Raw genomic sequence first — 27,129 nt, 5'->3', positions numbered from 1 at the left:
CGCTCGCCCTTTCAGCCTTGGGACGTTATAATGTATGATCAATCCCACTATTCGTTGGTCAAAGAGTAGCTCAAGAGTTAGTGATGGGTGGTGACGACTAGCTGCCTTCCCTCTCGTCTCATACTACTAAATTAGGGACGGCTAGCGCAGATAGTCCTCGTGTAGTTTTGCGCGAATTTCAAAAAACAAACAGCTTTAAAAACTTCAGACAGTCTTTCATGATTTGTTTCAACATATTCAATCAGAGCGTCCTTTGGGATTTTACTCCAAATGTCTTTAATATACTCCCATAAAATTTCTTTAGAAGTAACTTTTGTTTTGTCAAATGTTTGATGTATCAGATCCTAGATCTGCTGAGCTGGGTTTAGAATGGAGCTTTGTGGGGCCATTACATTATTTAAATGACTCCAGCAGGTACTTCCCTACGTAATTTCTATATAGGGTGGATGAGTGTTTGAAGTCATTACCTTCTTGGTAGTAAAACTCTTTACCAATAATACACAAACCACTGGGTACACCATGACGGGTCAGTGTCTGACGATACTTGCACTAGTCCATTATTTCATCTATTTTGCAAATATCTCCTGTCGCCTCAACATAAAAACACCCACAAACCAACACACTGCATCTCCCATGCTTCATGGTAGGTGCTATAAGCTGTGGTAAGTATTTTTCACCTTTCTTCCGGCGAACGTACAACCTCCGCTTTGAAACAAATATTTAAAACTTGGGCCCATCCTTTTCTATTCATTAAAAGTTCATTTTTTGTACTTTTTGGCAAATTCTAGTCTCTTGACAATACTTGTTGTAGTAAAGAGTTTTAATTACTACAAGACCAGATGTTCCATTATAGTTTAGTCTTCTTGATACTGTAGATCTGGACACTTTTCTGTCATTTGGTACATAGTTGTTTGTGTCATGCTTGAGATCAGTAGCAGTCCTCCCTCTGTCCTGAAGAGTGCATAAACAAAGATATTTAACATCGGTATCATTGAGTTTAGATATTCTGCCTCTTTCTTTCCCATGTTACCTATCTTGATCTCATGATCTAGGGTGTGGTTGGTAGTGTTTGGGGAGCATTTCAAGTCTGGAGTAATTTGTCGGAGAGTCCAACAAACATCACGTAAAACTTTGAATGAGAACTCTCTCTTCTGCTGACAAGTTCTCAACGCTTTTTGAACTGCGGCACAACAATAAAACTTCATAAAAATAGTTTAACACGATATATTAAGTTTATTTGTGGACTGTTATTATATTGATTGCTTCAAGCATATACCTGTACAATATGCTAGTTCTTTGCTGGTTTCTTTCTATATGGTTAAGACGTGCATGGGGTACCATGACAGTTATTTCTTACTCTAAATTTCATCATTATGTTCACACAAGCAGAACCCTTATAAGGTACCCCTGGTACAGGTATATGGGAATTATAAAGAATTATAAGTATTTTCACCCTGACTCATTCAGTTGTCAACAGGAATCAGTGAAGCATTACCATAGTGTTGAAAGTTACATTCTGTAATGGTATATAAGAATTAGTCCCATAACGTGGAAAGAATGAAAGAATATTATCTAATCCTAACAATTTTTCTCATATCTGTATATTTAGTATTAACTGATCTATTTATTCAGTAAAACTGACATTGGTTCTGGCAAAGTAATCGATAATAAATGAAACAATAATATTTTCAGAAACAAGAAGAAAAATAACATGAAACTTACAAGTTCAGAAACGGGCAAAACAGCATGTTCTTGAATTAAAAACTTGAAGATAAACACATAACAAGGTTAAGTAAGTTCACACTCAATACTAGTAAAATATAGACAAGCTTTGTAATTTTTTGGTCCCAAAATACTCAAAATTTTCATTCGCAGTTTTATTTTTAGAAGTATGTTTTATCTTTATTATCTGTTTATTGAACATTTCTACTTATTTTGATCACAAGTTTAAACACGTAATATTTGAATTTATGAACATTTATAACTCTTTCTGGACCTGTATGTATTTTGTTTGTTTTTTCTTCTATTAACACGTCTTACTTCAACACAATCTTAAAATGTCTTTAAAAAAAAAAAAAAAAAGAGGTAGCACGTGATTGGAGCTCACTCTACCAGATGATACCGTAAGATGGATAATCATTTTTTCCCCTACCATTCCACTCCGACTTCAAATTTTTCCTTCACTCCTAAACATTGAGGTCTATGATCCTCTGTTTTAATTTTGACCCGTTTTTGTCCCCTACTGGCTGTAGGCTACATTAACCATTAAAAATAATTAAATATGTTGTTCTTTTTATTACAATACAAGCTGAAGATGTCAAACTGGCTGCATTTAGTTCAAATAAATATTCACGTGTACGAGTTTTTGTGCCAACCAAACTTCGTTCACGTTAAGTTTTGATTCCACAAGAAGTTTGTTTGTTTTGAATTTCGCGCAAAGCTACTCGAGGCTATCTGCGCTAGCCGTCCCTAATTTAACAGTGTGAAACTAGAGGGAAGGCAGCTAGTCATCACCACCCGCCGCCAACTCTTGGGCTACCCTTTTACCAACAAATAGAATAGTGAAATTGACCGTCACATTATGACGCCCCCACGGCTGAAAGGGCGAGCATGTTTGGTGCGACCGGGATTCGAACTCGCGACCCTCGGATTATGAGTCGAACGCCTTAACACGCTTGGCCATGCCGGTCCCTGACCTCGAAAGATTGAAAGGTAGTCATCACTCGGTTAACTGTAATAATTATAACTAAAACTAACAGCTATAAGTTATTAAAATTGAAGATACAAATCCTGGGTTTAACAAAGTAGCTGTGGGAGGATCAGGGTTAAATAACCTCTTCCTCCTGAAATCACCATTCGTTTGTTTTAAATTTTACGTAAAGCTATACGAGAGCTATCTGTGCTAGCCGTCCCTAATTTAGCAGTGTAAGACTAGAGTAAAGGCATCTAGTCATCACTACCCACCGCTAACTCTTGAGCTGCTCTTTTACCAACGAATAGCTGGAGTAGCAGTCACTTATAACACCACACGGCTAAAAGGGCAAGCATGCTCGGTGTGACGGAGATTCGAACTCGCAAATTGCGAGTCAATCGCCCTAACCACCAAGCTTAAAATGTTTTTCCAAAAGTTATTAACGTACGTGATACAGTTTTCAAACCATAGCTTATAGTAATATCATTGGAACTCTCTTAACTTTGGCTTACAGTTCAGTCGTGTTCATCCAGTCATAGCAGTGCTGATTTACCTCCTAACTTAAATGGTGCCACTTCCATGTCTCTGCACATACTAAGAGAATCTTCTAACCCTTTCTGTTATCATATACCTCGTCTTTGTTAGGCGTTTCTCTCAACCACATATGTACACAACTTCTTTGGGGTGAACGACTTTGTTAATTATAAGGTGTGTCATAACAAGCAAATCACATACATACACAAAACATAAAATTCACAAATAATCCCACTAGTTATTAATGTAATATCCTCCTTACTTCATAATGAGCGATTTAATCATATACTTCGGTATGTTCTTTACTGTGATTGGCTTAACAGGCAGGTGACTCAATACGTGGAGGAAGGATGGCAAATACAGTAATAGTAGACATGTATGTCTCATTATCACATAAAAATTAGGTGTGTAAAATTTAATCTACACATCCCCAAATGACATATCCCACCCCCCACATACACATGTTCGACGCCACTTGGTGTTTACTGGACAGTACACTAGAATATGTATTAGATACGTTACATCACGTTTACTCCACCTACAGATTTCGAGGCAGAGCAAACCTAAATTTGTCAGGTTTTTTTGTACACTTAGGACCTCTTTACAGAACACTAGACACAGAGATAAAAATACTATTTTTTTAGGAATACAATGATCGACGGATGGTGTTCTTCCTGCGAGCTAATCTGGTTCGTACCTGTTCTCTCAAGCTGTCTTTCATTCAACCACGAGAAGAGCGTTGCTGGTTGGTTAAAACCCTGACTGATTTACTAAGACGTTGGAAGGTTGGAGTGAATGGGCAAAAAACATAAAAGTTTGATCCTACCGTTAAATATATGTTTTACTATTTGATTCAGAACTATATTCGGTACAGATGAGTGTTTTGTGTTAGAGGAAGCAAACTGACCAAGACAAGTATTGGTAAATGTGCTTCAAAACCACAATAAGTTATCTGCCGTATTCACCGCGGGGAGTATCGAACATCGATTTGTAGCGTTGTAAGTCCGTACACGTAGAGCCGATTCACCGCGAAACTTTGGTCAAACCTTTAACCGAAAGGATGGTTCTGGGGCCTGTTATTAATATAACCCTGAAGTGTCTGAAAAAGTAAAAACAAACAAACAAACAAACAACTTAGAACACCAAAAACATTAATCAGAACGTTCAAAATTGGCTGAAAGTATAATTTAATTTTCTAATGTAATTTTAAATTGCTAAATGCAGAGACTTCACTAACTTCGCTAACACGTGACACCTGATCGTATGTGTATGTTACAAATACATTTAATGTACGGCATGATGTGATTTTTGTGTGATGTGTTGGGATTATTAATTAACTCAATCCCTTGAAAGCTGCTGAAACTCTGAAATCATGGAGTGATGTTAGTTTACCAGACTATCTGTCTTGTTCCATCTGCTAAAAATCTAATCCTGGTGAAGTTACTTATAGTAGATTCATCCTGTCCAGCCATTTATATTACAACTATGATATCCGGGATGAGACATGTTAAGTACCAAAATTCTGTATAGATCTTTCTGCTCAAGCTAAGATATCACGAGAAAAGAAGTTTTAATTACCAGATTTTTTCTATCCCACTCCTTTTGCCAAATCTCAGATAAAAAAAAAAAAAAAGTTTAATTACTAGACGATTTCTATCCAGTTCTTTCTGCCAAAATTTAGATATCATGGAAGATAGAGGTTAGTTACCAATTTTTCTGTCCTGCTCTTTGTGCTTCTATTTTTCAAACATTTCCAACCCTAAAAAGGCCCGAAGACTGCTGATGTAAATTTAATCAGGATTGACGTGAAAAATAAAAAACGATCACAAAGTGCACAGCGGTTATTAATCGTTTGCCTACTCATAAAGTTGAGTGTGCTTTTAACCAACGTGACATGCTTACCTCTTATATACAAGCCAACTTTCCTTCTCTAGTCTACAGCCATACTCCACCCAAAAAATCGAATGTTATATCGATCTTCGCTGTTTTTTCACACTTGAACCAGTACTTAGCTGGAGATATTAATTAATAATTAGTCTTTATTGACTGAAAGGCCTATTACGTGAGGACTCGTTTGAAAGATCGAACTTTCCAGTTCTTGAAGAATAACAAAATAAAATAAGTCCTTTTTGTTATGTATAAATATTCTGCTTGCTTGCATACCAAAACAAAGAGATGTATTATAAACTACTTATGTATCCTGGTCTCCAGAGCTCTTTACCTACATTTTTTAATAAACACGAAAAAAAAGCAGAAATTCGAAAAGACAAAATATAAACTGTAAAACAACAACCAACAGGAACGAGACACGCCATGCGGCGATTTATTGAACAAGAGTTAAGTAAAACCATAACAAATATACAGTTACGACAGAAAGTGTTCGTACCCCTGCGTCGTGAGTAATTTTTTCCTCATAACTTAGAAAGTATCACGATTACGACAATGAAATTAAAGTATATTATAAATATTATTCTAACACGCATCTACATAAAATTTTATGCAAATTGAACGACAAATAAAGTGTTTATAAACAAATAACCAAACACAGGAGGGGCAGAAAGTGTTCGTGCGTCTACTTTAATGGTCAATTGTGTAGCCTTTCAGGTGAATTACTTGTCGCTATCTCTTCTCAGAGCCCTCCATGATCATTTGACAGTACTCGACTGGTATTTTCTTCCATTCTTCTTTACAGAAGGCTTCCAACTCTGGCAAGTTTTTCGGATGACACTGATGAACTCTGGTCTTCAACTCATGCCAAACGTTTTCAATTGGGTTGACATCGGGTGACTGCGATGGCCACTCCAGAACGCTTATATGGTTCCTCTGCAACCAGGATTGCACATATTTCGATGTGTGCTTAAGGCCGCTTAAGTTCCGAGCATCATTCTTGATATAAGTGCCTAATATATCAACGTACTCTTCTTTTTTCATGATTCCGTTGACGCGGTGAAAACTGCCTACACCAGAAGAGCTGAAGGAACCCCATAGCATGATCGAGCCACCTCCGTGTTTAAACTGTAGGGACGGTGTTCTTTGGAAAATTTTGTTCCCCCTTCTTACGTAAAATATACGGAAAATGTTCTTACGAACATCATTGTGGCCGAAAAGCTCAATTTTAGTCTCGTCTGACAAAAGAATACTCTTCCAATAGGTAAAGGGTTTATCTACATGCTTTCTTGCATACCTCAATCGTGCTTCTAAATGAACAGGCTTTAAATATGGAGTTCTACGAGGACAGCATGCTTTGAACCCAGAAGAGCGTAACATGTTCGTAACTGTAAAGGTGCTTACTTCAACCCCAGTTTCCCTTACCAGTTTCTGTATGTCATTACGTGTTAAACGATGGTTCCTACTAACTTCTCTGAAAACCTTCCTCTTGGTTATCTCTGGAATTTTGGTGGGGCGTCCGGAACGAGGGAGGTTAGCAGTTGATCCTGTTAGCTTAAACTTGGCAATTATGCTTTGAACAGTAGATTTCGGCACATTAAGTTGTGTAGCAATACCGGAAAGAGACACACGACACTTGTATTTTACAATAATTCGGTATTTTAAATCACTGGAGAGTTGTTTCCCGTTCGCCATGATGACCAAGCAGATAATGACGGAGACGGCGCTAAATTGCCGGAAGTACATCTTTTGCTGGATAAATTCCAATAATTATGAACCCAATGTCTTGTTCTGGAATAGTATAATGTAGTTTACTTGCCAAACTAAATACAATTTATGTAGATGTGTATTCGTATAATATTTATGATATATTATACTTCTATTAGCCTGATCGTGATACTTTTTAAGTTATGAGCAAAAAACCACTCGGGACGCAGGAGTACGAACACTTTCTGTTGTAACTGTGCTTCATATTATACAAGATTTAGAGAAAAGAAGAATAGTACAAGACAACGATACACTATTTTAATAATTCTCTTATTGTTGGATTATACTAATTTCCATGGAGAGCAAAAAGGAACTGTCACATTAAATCCAAGTGACTTGTCATTAGTATACAAACTTTGTAATAATTAATAGTATGCACAATTGTATGTATTAGGGGTGCTGATTATGCAGCAGGTTTTGATTTTATTCGGTGGCGTTCGACTCGTAAACCGAGGGTCGCGGATTCGAATCCCGATCGCACCAAACATGCTCGCCATTTCAGCCGTGGGGGCGTTATAATGTACGATCAATCCCACTATTCTATTCGTTGGTAAAAGAGTAGCCCAAGAGTTGGCGGTGGGTGGTGATGACTAGCTGCCTTCCCTATAGTCTTATACTGCTAAATTAGGGACTGTTAGCACAGATAGCCCTCGTGCAGCTTTGCGCGAAATTCAAAAGAAACCAAACCAATCAGTGCCCTCCCTGCAAAATTGTTCCAGGAGTCACTCAGTGCATCAGTTATGACAGTATTTTTGTGGTGTCACACGTTTAAATCTTTCGCTACTTACAGGACATTGTGCCACAATTGCTCCGCCAAATGTAGTCAGTAGATGACAGTACGCATGGATACCAATGACTATGTAAACATTAGCTTAATAGTAACATCAGGATTCTACAATAACCTAAATTTAATAACAAAAATCTCATTTCTTTTCAAAACCCTTTGTAAAATCAAGATAATCCTAAAATCTCAAAGTAAGAATCCTAAAACGTCTCTGAAAATTCATCCACTTTTAGACCGATATTCTGGACCAAAGTGCTTATCGAGACTAGTGCTCTGGACCAAAGTGCTTATCGAGAATAACGCGCTGCAACAAAACGTTTACCACAACCAATACTCTGGAATTTTGCACAAACACAAATCTCTGAAGCCCAGTGTATGTTGAAACTGATTCTGGCACCGTGTGTTTTTAAAAACGACCAAAGCCCTGGAACTGCGTGTTCGATAAAACAAAATATCTAAAATGTAATGTTCGTTGAAATCAACACGGGCAGAGTGTAGGTGCTCATTGATAGCAGTAACGAATTACTGACTTGTTACTTCGTGGAAAACATTTATTTTAGTTGGTTTCGAGTCGTATAGCAAGAACGACAATTTTTTTATTTATATATAACACAAACGTCGGAAAAGCAAGATAGAAGACTGAATGGAAGATAACTATTTGTTTTAAAATTCTCGCGCAAAACTACACTGAGGACTATCTGTTCACATTTGTCCCTAATGCTCAAGCGATAAGTCTAAAAGGTTTGTTTGTTTTTGAATTTCGCGCAAAGCCACACGAGGGTTATCTGTACCAGTCGTCCCTAATTCAGCAGTGTAGCACCAGAGGGAAGGCAACTAGTCATCACCACCCACCGCCAATTCTTGAGCTACTCTTTTTACCAGCGAATAATGGGATTGATTGTCACATTATAACTACCTCACGGCTGAAAGGACAAGCATGTTCGGTGTGACGGGAATTTAAACCCGCGAACTCTAGGATTACGAGTCGAGTGCCTTAACCACCTGGCCATACAAGGGCCCTTAACATTTACACTATAAGATCTTATACTTATTCTTCCACCGCCTAAAGTACTAATATTTCTAAAAACTGCAACCAGCAGAGAGAATCTTTATATGTAGAATTCTAAACAGTTCACATCTACCTGTAATAAACTTCTGGGATGGGTGGAAGCAAGAAAACGGTTTGAATAAAATAGGTGGAGAAAGAAAAATACTGTTACAGATACACAGAGACAAGGAATAAGGGTTAAAAATACAATATTTCTAACACAGGTGGATGAAAGAAAAAAGTACGACTTGGGGTAAGAAATCAGGTGAAAGAAAACACACACGTCTGTCAAAAAACGTGTAGTGGTTCCACGTTGTAAATCATGCACACACACACACACACAATAAAAATAAGAAAGGTCAAATAGCAGGCAAACTTGTTTAGTCTCCAAGATTTGATAGAAGGGACCTAGTTAACATCACCGATTGCTAACGCTTGTACTACTCTTATCTAACTGAATAGTGTGATTTAACAGTCACTTTTATAGCTCACCGAAAGCCCAAAAGAGCACAGCAAGTTTTTGCCGAAAGGGGACGTGAACCAGGAATGAAGGGATTAACAGTCCGGGCATACTAATCAATGAGTTATGACCAGCCTCAACATGAAATAAAGAGAAAGTAAACAAAAATATTATGGGTAACAAAGGAATATTAAACTTACTCCACCAACGAGCCCTTTAGAGAAACATTTTTTCGGTAAGGGCTGTGTGCCCCCACTATTGAATTTATGGGTTTACTATGTGTACATGAAGGTTTTTTATTTTTTCAGAACACTGCCTCTTCTATGCTTAGTCGCATTCAACATGGCACTCTTGAAGCAAGCTTTCTTTACTACAACCAAACCCACAGTTATTTCTAACAATGCAGCCTACTCCATTAAAGTTCTGTATGGGGTTTCCAATTACATAATATTTCATCCTAATTCAAAATAGCTAACCCTATTTACTCTCTTTAATTACAATACATAGTTCAGAAGGTGAGTAAGTTATATATTAAAGTTCCTGTCACCACCCACGTTCAGGCATGTTTTATTTGAAACTGCTCATCTTGACAGTAGGCTTACAGTGTAGTTTCAATTTCAAACGTCTTCGTTGTAAGGCTTTAATGTTCAAAGCACATCCACCCTCCCTGCTGGTTTCCATAATCCATCTAAATGAATGAGGAAGACAGTTTTCCAGCGCCATTTACAACAGTTAACGCACTGAAGTCGATAGCAGACCGTGAGTTGACTAGTATTGTCTTCCTATGGAATAGTATACGTGCTGTTCTTAGTTAAACGTCCTTCGAACAAATATGTCATATAAGAAACTTAGGTACACGTGATCTGTGTCACCCGTCTAGACTGCGATCATACTTATGTTGTCTAGGACACAAACGGCTTTTACCGTTGATGTTTGTGTTCATGTGCTTTCACCTGTTACAAAACACTGAACTTTGCTTATTGCAGTTGGATACGACTTGTTGTCGGTCTCTTTCTGGATGGTCCTGATAGTCGTCCAAGTTGATCCATATTCCCTTGTTTTCTCATTGTCTTTAAGTTTAAGGGATATTCCTGTCTTGAAGATTATAAATCCACAATCAGAGCACATCTTCATTATCCCAGTGTACAAACAGTTTGCACCAGAAAAGATCCTTCTTCAAAATGATAAATTTTGGTAGCATCAAACTACCTACTAAAGTCAAAACATTGTTCAAATGCAGCTCTGATACATATCGTTCCAACATGAATTTAAATCGACTTTTGTAGTCACACGATCTGATCATTCTAAGATATCTTTATCGGGCCTGTATATAAGTGACGCAGAAAATTCTGGTAAATGGAAATCGTACTTCAACTGTTCGAAAACAAAGATGATCTTAATCGAATTTCTCACTTCAATCTGTTTCCAACCATCACATCCCGATGGACCAATAACACCGAAAATGAAGAGATGACAAGAAAAAAAAAAAAAAAAAAGACCACGTCAGCAGTAGTTCCAAAGTTGCTGATAAGACCTTTTATGTGACATATTAGTCATGTTATAGTCACATTCAAAAGGGGTTTACCTAAAAAAAAAAATCAATTTGTTTTTTCACAAAACCTCGGCTTTCAGCAATACATTTCGCCAGTGGTAACGACAACTGATAAAGTTGTTCTGGGTTGAATTTTGTTGTTTCCCAATCACCCAACAGAACATTAAGAAAATAAAGATACGTTATTCTAACGAATAAATAATAATTTTTTACCGCCTTCACCCTCCCTCCCCCCATTTATTCTGTTGCTGGTAAGGCCTAACATAAAATAACAAATTCTGTTTTCAACACTTTTTTAATTAAAGAAAATACGTTATATAAATTTAATACTCCCTTTCATTAAACACAATCTACAGAGAGAAAAAATAAAATAATTTCGAGAAGTTATAATTTACGGAGATATCAAACCGTATTTACACGACTCGCAACAAAAACTAAAACAATTCTCATTGTCTAAAACAGTCATTTTTCTTTATATATCAAAAACATCCAACCGGTTTCTACTCTAGTCATTGTCATTGGGTAAATTTCTTAAAAATTACTACAGTTAAGATCGTACGTACTTGGTTATACAAATAAAAATATATACATTTGTGTATCTGTATGTTCAAAATCGCAATACACACACCAAAAGCCAGGCTATATAACTTGAAAACATAGTAAACGAAAAGTTCTTGACGCAAAGTAGTGCTTCTTCACTTGCAGATTTATATCAGCTTAGGCTTAAAGATAACTTTCAGACACATACAAACTCAATATATTGAATGCCTATACACACTGTAATAAAGAGGCTTGTAACGCTTATCTGTATTCCCCTTATTCTGTCCTATCTCTCTTTCTCTAGATTGATAATCGATACAAATGAACGACTCCAGTCAGTATACAAGTATCTCTCTCTTGCGAATGAGTCAAACACAAAGTCTGGTTAAGACGAATCGTAAAGGACCACAGAAGTAAAAACCTATTGAAATTCTGTTTCATAACTTGTTTTCGACGTGGTTTGATAATCGAATTATCGGATGATAAGATAATTAGTAGATTTATAAAAGGCCCCTAGTGGCATAGCAGACTCGCACCGCTAGAAACCGAGTTGCTATATCCGTGGTAAGCAGAGCACAGACAGCCCACTGTGCAGCTTTGTTCTTAATTCCAACCAAACAAAACAGGTTTATAATAAATACTGAGTATTGACAAAACATGAACTATAGGTTTTTTTCTCCTGTTTCCGAGTCTTTACAATGGTAGTAATAAAACTTGTTCAAAAATAAATAAATGTGAAAAAATTATTTTAACTCTATTGTAGTTAGAAACACAAGTATTCCCAATCAACACAGCAATGGACAAGTTTGTTTTGTTTTAGAACAAAACCATCTGCTGTATCCATCACGAGAAATCGAACCGAGAATTTTAGTGTTAAAAGTATATAGACATAACGTTGTCCTATCGGGAAATCGAAAATTATTGTTTGTGACAAGCGCAATGCTATACGATATACTAACTCGAATTGTGCCGCGCCGCTAAGCCTAAAATTGTTTGTGTTATAAACGCCTCGAGGTTGGAGGGAGCGCTACGTTGGTTCTGTTGGTTTGAATTTCGCACTAAACTACACGAGGGCTATCTGCACGACCCATCCCCAATTTAGCAACGATAGACTTAGAGGGAAGACAGTGGTCAGCACTATCCACTACCAACTCTAGGACTATTATTTTAGTCGAGGAACTAATACTTCCTGTTTAGTAGTATTAAACGTTACGTCACTACGTCCCACGACTGAAAGGACGAGAATGTTCGGTGATGGGGATTCGAACCTGCGACCCCCGCAAAGTGCGAGTCGTACGCCCCCTAACCACCAGGCCATGGTGGTTATGCAATTAAAAGAATGAATTAAACAATAAAATAGAAACCATGTTTCCGATTGCTTCGTGTACTATTACTGCGTGTGTCTGTCTGTGTGTACGTATAGGGTGGGGGTTCCAGTTATTTACCCATATGTTCACAGGTAGGCCCTCCACGAGCTACAACCGTGTATCAGATAGGCCTTTAAGTGTTAATTTTGTGTACCTGACAAATGAGTCATAAGACGGAACCCCGAATACTAAACGTATTAATCTTGTATATCTCTGAAGTGAATCATTTATTAGTTTGGGCTGGACTAAGTGGAGCGAAGCGAGCCCCTGGGTTAATTGATACACCTACATACACGGCACAAAATCCTTCTAGTTATGCTAGGGAAAGTTCACTCCACACCTTAATTAATATCACTTTCTATACAAGTACGTGAAATAAGAAACAGTAAACTACAATCGCAAGCCCAAACTTTAAATGCTATTTTCCAGAGCTATTGACAATGTTTTTGATTAATTGCTGTATTACATCTTTGTTCTATTTTTTGTTCTTTTTTACCTATACTTCAGATATTTGAAAAGAGAATCAAATGCGATTATGAAAATAAATATGAAGACACTTATTTTATAGAATGTGGTATGTGGAGATATTCATATGCAGGATGAAATGAGTCTGTTCTTCGATGACTTCGCGTTGGAAATCAACACCTACAGTACACCAGGAATGATTTAAGAATGAATAACTATACACTAACAAAAACTTATAACTACATAAAATGTTTGATAATTAAAAACCACAGTAAGCATAACAACAACCCACAGAAAACGTTAATTACCTAGCACTATGCAATAAATGTAATACTGGAATAGTATCCGAACCGATACAACAATGTTACCACTATTTTCTTCTTAACAGATTTGTGGCAGCAAATAATTCAACAAACTTTCACTATTCTTTGCCATCGTTTCCCTTACCAGCGTCTTCCACTTCTTCTCGATATTCCATCTTTCCCTCACCAGCGTCTTCCACTTCTTCTCGATATTCCATCTTTCCCTCACTAGCGTCTTCCACTTCTTCTCGATATTCCATCTTTCCCTTAACAGCGTCTTCCACTTCTTCTCGATATTCCATCTTTCCCTCACCAGCGTCTTCCCCTTAACATCTTTCCTCACTCTTCCACTTCTTCTCGATATTCCTTTTTTTCCCCTTAAAAGCGTCTTCCACTTCTTCTCGATATTCCTTTTTTCCCCTTAAAAGCGTCTTCCACTTCTTCTCGATATTCCTTTTTTTCCCCTTAACAGCGTCTTCCACTTCTTCTCGATATTTTTTTTCCTTTTTTTTTTTCTCGATATTCCTTTTTTCCTTAACAGCGTCTTCCACTTCTTTTCGATATTCCATCTTTCCCTCACCAGCGTCTTCCGCTTCTTCTCGATATTCCATCTTTCCCTTAACAGCGTCTTCCACTTCTTCTCGATATTCCTTTTTTCCCTTAACAGCGTCTTCCACTTCTTCTCGATATTCCATCTTTCCCTTAACAGCGTCTTCTGCTTCTTCTCGATATTCCATCTTTTCTTTTCCTCACCTCGATATTCCCGCTTATTCTCGATATGTCTTTTTTCCTTAACGGCGTCTTCCACTTCTTCTCGATATTCTTTTTTTCCTTAACAGCGTCTTCCACTTTCGATATTCTTCTCGATATTCTTTTTTTCCCTTAACAGCGTCTTCCACTTCTTCTCGATATTCCTTTTTTCCTTTAACAGCGTCTTCCACTTCTTCTCGATATTCCATCTTTCCCTCACCAGCGTCATCCGCTTATTCTCGATATTCCTTTTTTTCCCTTAACAGCGTCTTCCACTTCTTCTCGATATTCCTTTTTTCCCTTAACAGCGTCTTCCACTTCTTCTCGATATTCCATCTTTCCCTTAACAGCGTCTTCCACTTCTTCTCGATATTCCATCTTTCCCTTAACTCGGCGTCTTTCCTTAACAGCGTCTTCCACTTTCTCGATATTCCATCTTTTCCTTAACAGCGTCTCTGCTTTTTTTCCATCTTTTCCTCACTAGCGTTCTCGATATTCCATTCGTCTTAACAGCGTCTTCCACTTCTTCTCGATATTCCATCTTTCCCTTAACAGCGTCTTCCACTTCTTCTCGATATTCCATCTTTCCCTTAACAGCGTCTTCACTTCTTCTCGATATTCCATCTTTCCCTTAACAGCGTCTCTGCTTCTTCTCGATATTCCATCTTTCCCTCACCAGCGTCTTCCGCTTCTTCTCGATATTCCTTTTTTTTCCTTAACAGCGTCTTCCACTTCTTCTCGATATTCTTTTTTTTTTTCCTTAACAGCGTCTTCCACTTCTTCTCGATATTCTTTTTTCCCTTAACAGCGTCTTCCACTTCTTCTCGATATTCCATTTTTCCCTTAACAGCGTCTTCCACTTCTTCTCGATATTCTTTTTTTCCCTTAACAGCGTCTTCCACTTCTTCTCGATATTCCTTTTTTCCCTTAACAGCGTCTTCCACTTCTTCTCGATATTCCTTTTTTTCCCTTAACAGCGTCTTCCACTTCTTCTCGATATTCCTTCTTTTGTACAAACCCAGTCCAGTGAGGAGAAAAGAAATAAGAGAAATATTTTCAAACTTTATCCAAGACAATAATGTGCTTCCCTTTCTTTTCAGATAAAACTCCTTAGAGGAAAGAAATAGTTGTTTTTCCTTGTTCCAATAGAAACTTCTAATCCGTGGAACTCTGGTTGTCATGAACCGGATTGGAGGAACGAATGAAACCAAGGATAAAGTACTTAGTATCATTGATCCAAGAAGTCGAAAAGACAGGAGTGTCTGCTCTCAGAAAAACGAAAAAGAAATCTCATCTGGGAAATTTAGAACAACATCAAACTCGTAGTAATGTCGACAGGTGTCAAGAGGTAAGTTCACTTCTCCACTTGGGAAATTCAAAATTTAAAGAACACCTGATCCCGAATCAAATAGACGAAATACGTTCAACGTCGTTGTATGAAAGGTTAATTTATTTTCATGTATTTTTAAATAGAATCAGGAGCAAACAAATAAAACTAGGTAGCAAAATTACAGTAACTATCTGAAGCTCGACCTAGCGTGGCCCAATAAGTATGGTGAATTGTGGATTTGTATTGTACACAATTTTGGTCGTGGGTATAAGAGTGACAGTCATTTTTATTCAAATTAAAAAAAACACAATTACAACACAGTCGATATAAAAATACGGAAAATAATAGTATAAAAATATATTACACTGGCTTGTGTATTCCAAACGTTGACGGTGGATACTGTTGACTAACTGTCTTTTCTAGTGTAAAACGTCACAATTTAAGGTGGCTACCCCAAATAGTTTTTCTAAAAGCTCTGTGTGGAATTCAACAAATATAAACCTTCAGTTTTTTCTCTCAAGAAATTCTTGCATCAGAAAATTCTGTGTCCATCGTAACTAATAATAGTTTGTTTTTTTCTGGTGAAGCAACTATAGAGTGAATCCCAAGTTTAACGACATTTCTTTATAGGTAAAGATCTACAACCGAAATAGAACACTTTATGTAACTTAATAAAGCAGCTCCTTAGAAATACCTTAATAAACATAGAATCAAACGTTTCTTCTTCCTTTAAACCTTATATTGCTGACTAAAGTATTTGAGATGTTACAACTAGATTATAGTTATATAAAAACGACGACTCGAAATAGAACGCTTAGTTCGTAATGTAACCTGACTTATAATACCAATCTCTTTCCTTAGATGCCTGACGAAGCCATATTGATGTACTGTTGGTGTGATTAAACAAGCTATTCTTGAAGTTCTGCGATCGATACTATAACTATGTTTTATGTATCTCACGAGATTTCGCAAGCTTTCAGTAAACATTATGAGCCTTTTATATATAAAATAATCAAAATTTTAAATTAATCTCTTTGTTTAATCTCCAAAACCAACTAAATACACGAAAACATTTTCACCTGTTATTTTATTTGTCCTAATTATATACGAGGTTGGTCAATTTTACCGACGTCGTAATCACAATAAAAGATAAGAAATTAATCAAAATTATCCTTCTAAAATAATTACAACTTGTAACAGGGAACTACAATTCTCTATCTAGTAGCAGTATATATCTGTTTATTGCTTGGTGAACGTGTAGTTCAGGTTAATATATTAAATTACGTAAAGCAAAAGTTCCTCCCGAACATACCTCGTAAATAATAATTATTTAACTTTCTAATTTCTACATCTTAGCCGCTTTGATAATAACGGATAAAGAATGCACACGAAAAATAAGAAATACAGTATACTCACCTTGGTCTTTTTATTTATTTACTATTTGGCTGTTGACTGTCCATAAAACATAAGCCTACTTTACACACACTAATGGCACTCGTATACGAAATAATTTTTACGACTTTAAAAAATGCACCACAGAAAACGGAATAATAACATACAAAACAGTGTTCTATAAATATCATAATGTTTCTGCGATTAATAATTATTAAGAGCTATTAATAATGACTTCAAACTCGTCGATACGATTCCCATCTGAGAGAATTATTGGCAATCTATGAACGATTAGCGTGGCAAGTAAGTCTGATTTTTCTAGTGTCTTTGGGTCCGTATATAAATACCACTGAAGACTATAAAAATTACGGCTTGCCTGAGTAGTATCTATACCATAATAAGTAATTTACATTAAATTCTGTACTTCTCAGAGGGGTGGTATATACATTAGAGAAGAGGAAATATCTGCAGAATAGATATCAATATTCATATTGCTGGAGACTGAATATTTTTTAAAATATTTTCTTACAAAATGAATAACGTATATAATATTAAAGTTTGGTTTATTAACTGAGTTTTGACGCCGTATTATTTGATAGAACAATGGTAAAACGTTTTAATTACATTTTGGCTTTAACTCCGTCAAACGTCTTGACACATGCACTTTAACTTACAGGTGGTGATAGTGTAGAATTTACTTATAATCAAACTAGTCGTCAATATCCTTTATAGTAAAATGGAACCTTTTTTACGTGCTAAACTGATTTTAAGTTATTTATGAAATTCAAATAACTAAGTACAGTGGTAAGCTTGTAAGATTACAATGCTAAAATTCGGGGTTCCATCGTTTTGGGCCCCGGCATAGCCAAGTGGTCAGGACGTTCTACCTGTAATCTGAGGGTCTCGAGTTCGAATCCCCGTTATACCAAATATGCTCGCCCTTTCAATCGTGGGGACGTTATAATGTTACGGTCAATCTCACTTTTCGTTGGTAAAAAGAGTATCCCAAGAGTTGGCGGTAGGTGTTCATGACTAGCTACCTTCCATCTAATTTTACACTGCTAAATTAAGAATGGCTAGTGCGCGCAGATAAGCGCTAGTTTCGCTTTGCGCGAAATCCAAAATAAGTAAAACCATCCTTTTAAACGGCACAATATAAATGCTTATTGCGCAGCTTTCCGATTTACAAGTAAGGTCATGTATGACTAAATAAAAAAACAACAAGAACAGATAAGGAATCAGTTATTTATTTTCATTGTCTTCACATAAACGCGCATTAGTTTCTGAACCAAACATATCCGTAAACATTCTTTGATACATTACGGTTTGTTAAGTACATTTCCTCGGAAAGACCAAAGGAACTAAAACTAATTTTTTTTTTTTTTTTACGGCTACGCTTCATAAATTGTAAGTACAGTTATTCAAACGTCCTCTAGGCTTAAATGTAGTTAGTTGTAAACGAAATACTGTATAATCTAAAATAAAAAACTTCTTTTAGGCCTAATAGTCACAATCTGTGAATACAGTTATTTATTTATTTATTGTCCTTTAGTTTGGGTAATGTGATGATGTAAAGTGTCAAATTAAATATATTGGCTCAGTTATGTGTTACTAAAATGTCAATTTACATATATTAACTCATTAAATTTATTTAGCCATTTTAATATATTTTTCGCCATATTTGAGTATTTAAAGTAATAAAATATGCATTTTTAATAAAACAAAATCATTGTAACAGATAAACGTCTCCACTGAAAAAACGCCCTTCGTCTGACAGCAAAAAAACGTTGTGGTCAGGCTTTTGCTAGGTGTGTTAAACTTAGTACACCTTTAATATCTATGAATATCAACTAATAATAACTTATTTCACAATCCCATATCTAGCCATCCTCCAGCGCAAAATGATAGTGATATAAACATATTAAGTGAGTGTTGTGGCTTCTCTAAACCTGTTTATTAGATGTTAAGAAACGACAGTAAAATTCATCACTCAATTATAATACTTTCTTATAGATCATTTTTATTGCCGAAAGGTTTAGTTTACAAAAGCAAACCAACACCGTTGATATCAGGTCGAACGACTGATCCAATATATTTAATGTACTTTTAGGCTTAGTTGTAATTATGAATGAATAATTGGATCGTCACTATTTATAATTCAACGGAGTTACTACAAAATCTTACCTAAACAACTATAGCCGTTGTTAGCGAGAGTATACCCTTCGTTACAAGAGCATTCAAAGGTTCCATCGTGAAGGTCATAGCAGTTGTGGTGACAAGGGTTACCGTCAGCGCATTCACCTGCACAAGAAAATATCGATTAGTATTCCCTAGTGGCACAAAATAAAACTAGCATCATAGAAATTCTTAGATCTACGAATGACTTAATAATCGCTGTTTGGTGCATCAAGGCTAGCCAGATAACCAACGGTTACTTATTATAACTAATTATACAATAACTTAAAACATTTTCCCCAGTTGAGGCAGTGGTAAGTCTTCGGACTTACAACGCTAAAATCAGGGGTTCGATTCCCCTCGGTGGACATAGCAGATAGCCTGATGTGGCTTTGCTATGAGAAACATATACAATTTATATTAATATCATAAAAGAAGATAGGGAACGAAGAATATCCCAAATATAACTTTAATGGTGGTTATCTAATAAAACTAGTATCAAAATATCCAACTGAGACTGAGTCTATTGCGTATAGCTATATATCTAAACATCAGGTTTTGACACTCTTGGTGAACATATCACAGACAGCCAATTATGGGGTTGTGTACTTGAAAACAAAACACCATAGTTTTTAATTTAAAAAAAAAAAGATTTGGACGACACCCCTGGTGGAACATTCAGGTAAGCTTTCGATGCGTGTTCGAAGCAGCATTTCCAAACACATACAAAACACAAAATCCACAGGTGTTCAATGGCAAATTTGAAGTATTATAGCGCTAACATTCAGAATGTTTCATAGGTTACCTAACTACCAAATGTTACCATAGCTTACCTAACTACCAAATGTTTCCATAGGTTATCTAACAACTAAATGTTACCATAGAATACCTAACTACCAAATGTTACCATAGGTTACCTAACTACCAAATGTTTCCATAGGTTACCTAACTACCAAATGTTACCATAGGTTACCTAACTACCTAATGTTTACATAGGTTACATAACTACCAAATGTTTCCATAAGTTATCTAACTACCAAATGTTTCCATAGGTTACCTAACTACCAAATAATAAACCTGTACAAAAATGGAAATGCTTTAGTAATTCCAATCAAGAAAGGTTAGTTTGTTAAATCACTATGTATTAAAACAACCCGGAACTTTAGGTAACCATTTCTTCTATAGACTTTGCAAATACATACGAATTTACATTCAGTACTGTCATTAACAAGTCACCTTGTACAACCAATCAGATCAGAAACAGCGGTAAGAATTAAAATCATCCATTTTTAGTTGAGCAATATGTTACAACGTCTGTTTTTGTAATTCGATTTGATCGTGCGAGTGTTAGAATTACGTTATGAGGTACGGCTCAGAAACACAGAAATAAAACACACTCGACTTCTTTCATTACGGCAATGTATTTATCATTACACCGTTTTGTTACGCATGTTAATAAAGCAGCAACTCAAGTCAGCTTCAAACAGACAAAACTCACTGTTACGGAAGGTAATTAGTACCCTGTACCACTGACTAGAACCCAAAGTTCATCACACTTGTTAATTTTGTTTTCTTTCTTAAAACACATAAACACTTAGCAAGCGAACAGAAATAATGTATCAGGACATGTTAAAAGGAAACATGATTCGTGTTTTGTCTTTGTTGTTTTACACTGACGTTAACGGTCTTTACCGGTTCTATGCCTCAATAAACAAAAACTGAGAAAAGTAAACTGTACATTGAAGTCAGCCAATTAGCATGAGCATTATCTATATATATATATATATACACACACACGGCTGCTGTCCAATGAAAAAGGGAGTAAAATGTTCACAATATACAATAATTACAGACTTCAATAGTTCGATTTTCCTGTAAGAATAATCATTTAAAACTTGAGGAAAACTCGATGATTAAAGTTGGCATTTTTTGTCTCTCTCTGTTATTCTTTTAAGTCGCGCAGGGTTATTTGAGTAGGATATTATATGTACACGCACACACACACATTATGATAAGATATTATAGACATACACTGAAGATGCTTTTTTGATAGAAACATTTATATATATATAAAAGAAATATACAAAGGTCTTCCGAGAACTAACCTATACAGTACATAAATAACGAAAGGTCACTGGTGTTAAAGCCAACTCTAAATTAGTTTTCTATTTGGTGTAACGTCGGCATATAAAACATTAGGAAACGATTCTCTTATAACATCTCGTGTATCACATTCAAAAATATAGTACCATAGTCTAGAGATAACACATAACGTTATGTGATTTGCTTTCTTTTCCTTACAAAAAACTAATGTTTCTTCTTTCAAGTCAATAAAACACAGAACTTCGAACCTCTTAGTGATACAAACAGAATATTAATGAAATTTGAAGATGTTTTTAAAACATTGTTTTTCGTCTATTTACTAGACTTAATAACACATCATTAGCATCACGACATTCAGAATATTACACAAGCAGCGTTCTTAAAGATCACAGAAACAATACTCACAAGCAGCGTTCTTAAAGATCACAGAAACAATACACACAAGCAGCGTTCTTAAAGATCACAGAAACAATACTCACAAGCAGCGTTCTTAAAGATCACAGAAACAATACTCACAAGCAGCGTTCTTAAAGATCACAGCAACAATACACACAAGCAGCGTGATTAAAAGTCACAGAAACAATACACACAAGCAGCGTTCTTAAAGATCACAGAAACAATACACACAAGCAGCGTTCTTAAAGATCACAGAAACAATACTCACAAGCAGCGTGATTAAAAGTCACAGAAACAATACTCACAAGCAGCGTTCTTAAAGATCACAGAAACAATACTCACAAGCAGCGTTCTTAAAGATCACAGAAACAATACTCACAAGCAGCGTGATTAAAAGTCACAGAAACAATACACACGAGCAGCGTGATTAAAAGTCACAGAAACAATACCACGAGCAGCGTGATTAAAAGTCACAGAAACAATACCACGAGCAGCGTGATTAAAAGTCACAGAAACAATACACACGAGCAGCGTTCTTAAAGATCACAGAAACAATACACACGAGCAGCGTTCTTAAAGATCACAGAAACAATACACACGAGCAGCGTTCTTAAAGATCACAGAAACAATACACACGAGCAGCGTTCTTAAAGATCACAGAAACAATACACACGAGCAGCGTTCTTAAAGATCACAGAAACAATACTCACAAGAAGCGTTATTAAAGATCACAGAAACAATACTCACAAGCAGCGTTCTTAAAGATCACAGCAACAATACACACAAGCAGCGTGATTAAAAGTCACAGAAACAATACACACAAGCAGCGTGATTAAAAGTCACAGAAACAATACACACAAGCAGCGTGATTAAAAGTCACAGAAACAATACACACAAACAGCGTGATTAAAGTCACAGAAACAATACACACAAGCAGCGTGATTAAAAGTCACAGAAACAATACACACAAGCAGCGTGATTAAAAGTCACAGAAACAATACACACAAGCAGCGTGATTAAAAGTCACAGAAACAATACACACAAGCAGCGTGATTAAAAGTCACAGAAACAATACACACAAGCAGCGTGATTAAAAGTCACAGAAACAGTACACACAAGCAGCGTTCTTAAAGATCACAGAAACAGTACACACAAGCAGCGTTCTTAAAGATCATAGAAACAATACTCACAAGAAGCGTTCTTAAAGATCATAGAAACAATACTCACAAGAAGCGTTCTTAAAGATCACAGATACAATACTCACAAGCAGCGTGATTAAAAGTCACAGAAACAATACTCACAAGCAGCGTGATTAAAAGTCACAGAAACAATACTCACAAGCAGCGTGATTAAAAGTCACAGAAACAATACACACAAGCAGCGTTCTTAAAGATCACAGAAACAATACACACGAGCAGCGTTCTTAAAGATCACAGAAACAATACACACGAGCAGCGTTCTTAAAGATCACAGAAACAATACACACGAGCAGCGTGATTAAAGATCACAGAAACAATACTCACAAGAAGCGTTCTTAAAGATCACAGAAACAATACACACAAGCAGCGTTCTTAAAGATCACAGAAACAATACACACAAGCAGCGTTCTTAAAGATCACAGAAACAATACACACAAGCAGTGTTCTTAAAGATCACAGAAACAATAAACACAAGCAGCGTTCTTAAAGATCACAGAAACAATACTCACAAGAAGCGTTCTTAAAGATCACAGAAACAATACACACAAGCAGCGTTCTTAAAGATCACAGAAACAATACTCACAAGAAGCGTTCTTAAAGATCACAGAAACAATACTCACAAGAAGCGTTCTTAAAGATCACAGAAACAATACTCACAAGAAGCGTTCTTAAAGATCACAGAAACAATACTCACAAGAAGCGTTCTTAAAGATTAAAAGTCACAGAAACAATACACACAAGCAGCGTTCTTAAAGATCACAGAAACAATACACACAAGCAGCGTTCTTAAAGATCACAGAAACAATACACACAAGAAGCGTTCTTAAAGATCACAGAAACAATACACACAAGAAGCGTTCTTAAAGATCACAGAAACAATACACACAAGAAGCGTTCTTAAAGATAACAGAAACAATACTCACAAGAAGCGTTCTTAAAGATCACAGAAACAATACTCACAAGAAGCGTTCTTAAAGATCACAGAAACAATACTCACAAGAAGCGTTCTTAAAGATCACAGAAACAATACACACAAGAAGCGTTCTTAAAGATCACAGAAACAATACACACAAGCAGCGTTCTTAAAGATCACAGAAACAATACTCACAAGAAGCGTTCTTAAAGATCACAGAAACAATACTCACAAGAAGCGTTCTTAAAGATCACAGAAACAATACTCACAAGAAGCGTTCTTAAAGATCACAGAAACAATACTCACAAGAAGCGTTCTTAAAGATCACAGAAACGATACACACATACAGCGTTCTTAAATATCACAGAAACAATACTCACAAGCAGCGTTCTTAAAGATCACAGAAACAATACTCACAAGAAGCGTTCTTAAAGATCACAGAAACAATACTCACAAGAAGCGTTCTTAAAGATCACAGAAACAATACTCACAAGAAGCGTTCTTAAAGATCACAGAAACAATACTCACAAGCAGCGTTCTTAAAGATCACAGAAACAATACACACAAGCAGCGTTCTTAAAGATCACAGAAACAATACACACAAGAAGCGTTCTTAAAGATCACAGAAACAATACACACAAGAAGCGTTCTTAAAGATCACAGAAACAATACTCACAAGAAGCGTTCTTAAAGATCACAGAAACAATACTCACAAGAAGCGTTCTTAAAGATCACAGAAACAATACTCACAAGAAGCGTTTTTAAAGATTAGAGAAACGATACACACAAACAGCGTTCTTAAATATCACATAAATTAAACGTACAAAAAAGAGTAGATTCAGACAATAAAAAATATTTAGCTAAGTTATTTCTAGACCTAATTAGTCAGTTTTTGATTTTAACTTTAAAATCTAAACAAAACAAATTAATATACACAGGGAACAGTTCAATGGTGAGATACTTCATACAACCACATGTTACTTACCATTCATGTTAAATAAAAAACATTCAATGTCACGCATGACCCCGTGTGTGCACACACGTCACGTCATTTGGGCATCTTCACATCAATTTCCATCTTTTACTATCTGTCTATCAGTGTTTAAGAGACTGTCTAGGAATATTTTTCTATGTTAATTTTCTCTCTCTCTCTCTCTCTCTCTGTTCTCACTTTTATCGGTATAAGTAAACTACAGCATAATCTACAAAACATCGCCTGCAGATTAGACGCGAAAATATACATCAGTTAGACTTGTAAATATGTCTTGATTTTAGCGCTTGCGCATGAGCTGTAAGTCTTGCTTACAGCGTAACATTTACTTTAATGTAATCACATGCATTACAGTGTAAGGTCGATATCCATCGCGATGAGGGACTCTTATCTTTCATGGTATAAGACCCATGTTATCGCTGAAGATGATCCATCATAGTCCTGGAACATAAATGGTCTTTGTAACAAATGAGTAATTATTTGTTTAATCTACGCCAAAGGTAAACAGCTGTTTCTTTATTAGTCCTTCCTTCACGGCATGGCAGAAATCAACAGCTGTTTCCCACTGCTTACTTGCAGAGGTAACTTTCACAAGCCGATTCAAAGCGTTCTCCAAGTCATTTATAAAGTTAGATAAGTTGTAAATATTTGAATTATTCTCTGATGTTGAGCCACATGGTACAGCCATGCTCCGAGTTTCGCTTTCTGGCTTAACTTTGTCCCTATAGAACCGCTTTATTTACGTTGTGTACGAGTTGTATAGGAAATATAAACAACTTGCCCTTTTTTTATTATTATCAGAGACCAATCACACACAGAAATTTCATATTATTCGGTTTAAGTAGTCTAAATGTTATCAATTTTATCGTAGAAACACTCTTGTAAATAAAATTTTATTGACTATCTTCTAACTTAACACTATTAGGACTAGTTTTCAACTTCTGGTAAGTATATACTTGCTAGCAAAAATAAAGTATTATTTGAAGATGAAATAATAAAACAAGTTGATTACTAACCGCTAACAGTTAACACTAATTTTTAAAATAAATTGTGCTGAAACTATAAGCACAAAGCACTTTCAGCATCGAACATGTATCACAAAGAAACAGCTCATGAATCGTCATAGTATCATAATCGAATGTTTCGTGAGCAAAATAAAATCTAGGGCATCCAATACACCAAGTATATATTTTGCCAACAGAACTGTTAGTTTTTTTAATTCCCGCAAAGCTACTCAAGGGCTATCTGCGCTAGCCGTCCCTAATTTAGCAATGCAAGATTAGAGGGAAGACAGCTAGTCATCACCACCCACCGCCAACTCTTGGGGTACTCTTTTACCAACGAAAAGTGGGACTGACCGTCACATTATAACGCCCCCACAGCTGAAAAGGCGAGCATGTTTGGTGGGACGGGGATTCGAACCCGCGACCCTGAGATTACGAGTCGAATGCCTTAACCCACCTGGCCATGCTGGGCCGCCAACCGAATTAAGTCATTTACTTACCAGAAATTCCTATATAAACACTTTAATCTTCCTCTCTCACAAATAAGGCCTATCTTCGAGCTTTATGTCAAAGTTCTGGGACCACCACCATTACTTTGGCAGTAATTTTTGTTGGGGTTTCGTCTATATCCCTCTTATTGTAAAGTGTAACTACAGATCCTTTTTGAAACAGTAAAAGCAATACGAAAAAATAACACAGCAATCTAAGAAAGTTTTACTGTCATCTTAGGAAACTTCATAAAATATAAACTTAATCGTTTTAAACGTGCCTTATTGTTTCATCAGATTTTTTCTTTCTTTGCATGTTTAACAACAAAATGTAAATCAGTAGTCCTAGCATCTGAACGATTTCTTTTTGCGAGATAAAATATTACTCATTTTCCTTGTTGTTTTTAAACTGTGTAACTTTTGAGCTGCTGACATAACACTAATTGTATGACTAAATCTCAACTGATTTTTACATACTTGGCAGAGCGAACTTGCGTGGTTAGCTTTCTGTCGGACTGCAGACTTGAGAAATTATGGTTGGTAACATGTTGCCGAAAAAAGGCGCACCGTACTTTGGCTCCATGGATGTGCTGTTGGAGTTATAGTCAAATCACAAGATAAGCCTAAGGGCTGATGGTGGGGTTCTGTTGATCAGCTGCCTTAATCGCAAGAGAAACCCAAAACTTTGTGATGGGTTCTGTTGACTAGCTATCGTAGTCAAAAGAGAAGTCCAAGAATAGGTGGTGAGTTCTGTTGACTAGCTATCTTAGTCAAAAGAGAAGTCCAAGAATATGTGGTGAGTTATGTTGACTAGCTATCGTAATCAAGAGAGAACTCCAAGAATATGTGGTGAGTTATGTTGACTAGCTATCGTAATCAAGAGAGAACTCCAAGAATATGTGGTGAGTTCTGTTGACAAGCTATCTTAGTCAAAAGAGAAGTCCAAGAATATGTGGTGAGTTCTGTTGACAAGCTATCTTAGTCAAAAGA

General features: G+C 36.2%; 1 protein-coding gene across 2 annotated transcripts in view; it reads right to left on the bottom strand.

Annotated features, from left to right (window-relative positions):
• LOC143248719 (pikachurin-like) overlaps positions 1-27,129 on the bottom strand; it is a 141,620-nt gene that overhangs the window by 48,037 nt on the left and 66,454 nt on the right. The window contains exon 2 of one of the 2 annotated variants that reach the window (XM_076497377.1): positions 19,055-19,171. The exons of the other annotated variant lie outside the window; for it this stretch is intronic. Coding sequence (XP_076353492.1) covers positions 19,055-19,171 — 117 coding nt within the window. The remainder of the gene's footprint in view (positions 1-19,054; positions 19,172-27,129) is intronic. 2 annotated transcript variants of the gene reach the window in all.

The sequence above is a fragment of the Tachypleus tridentatus genome, chromosome 4, assembly GCF_004210375.1.
Source record: "Tachypleus tridentatus isolate NWPU-2018 chromosome 4, ASM421037v1, whole genome shotgun sequence".
Lineage (NCBI taxonomy): Eukaryota > Metazoa > Arthropoda > Merostomata > Xiphosura > Limulidae > Tachypleus > Tachypleus tridentatus.
Note: the sequence above shows the minus strand (reverse complement) of the source record. Positions and strands in the feature narration are given on the sequence as shown.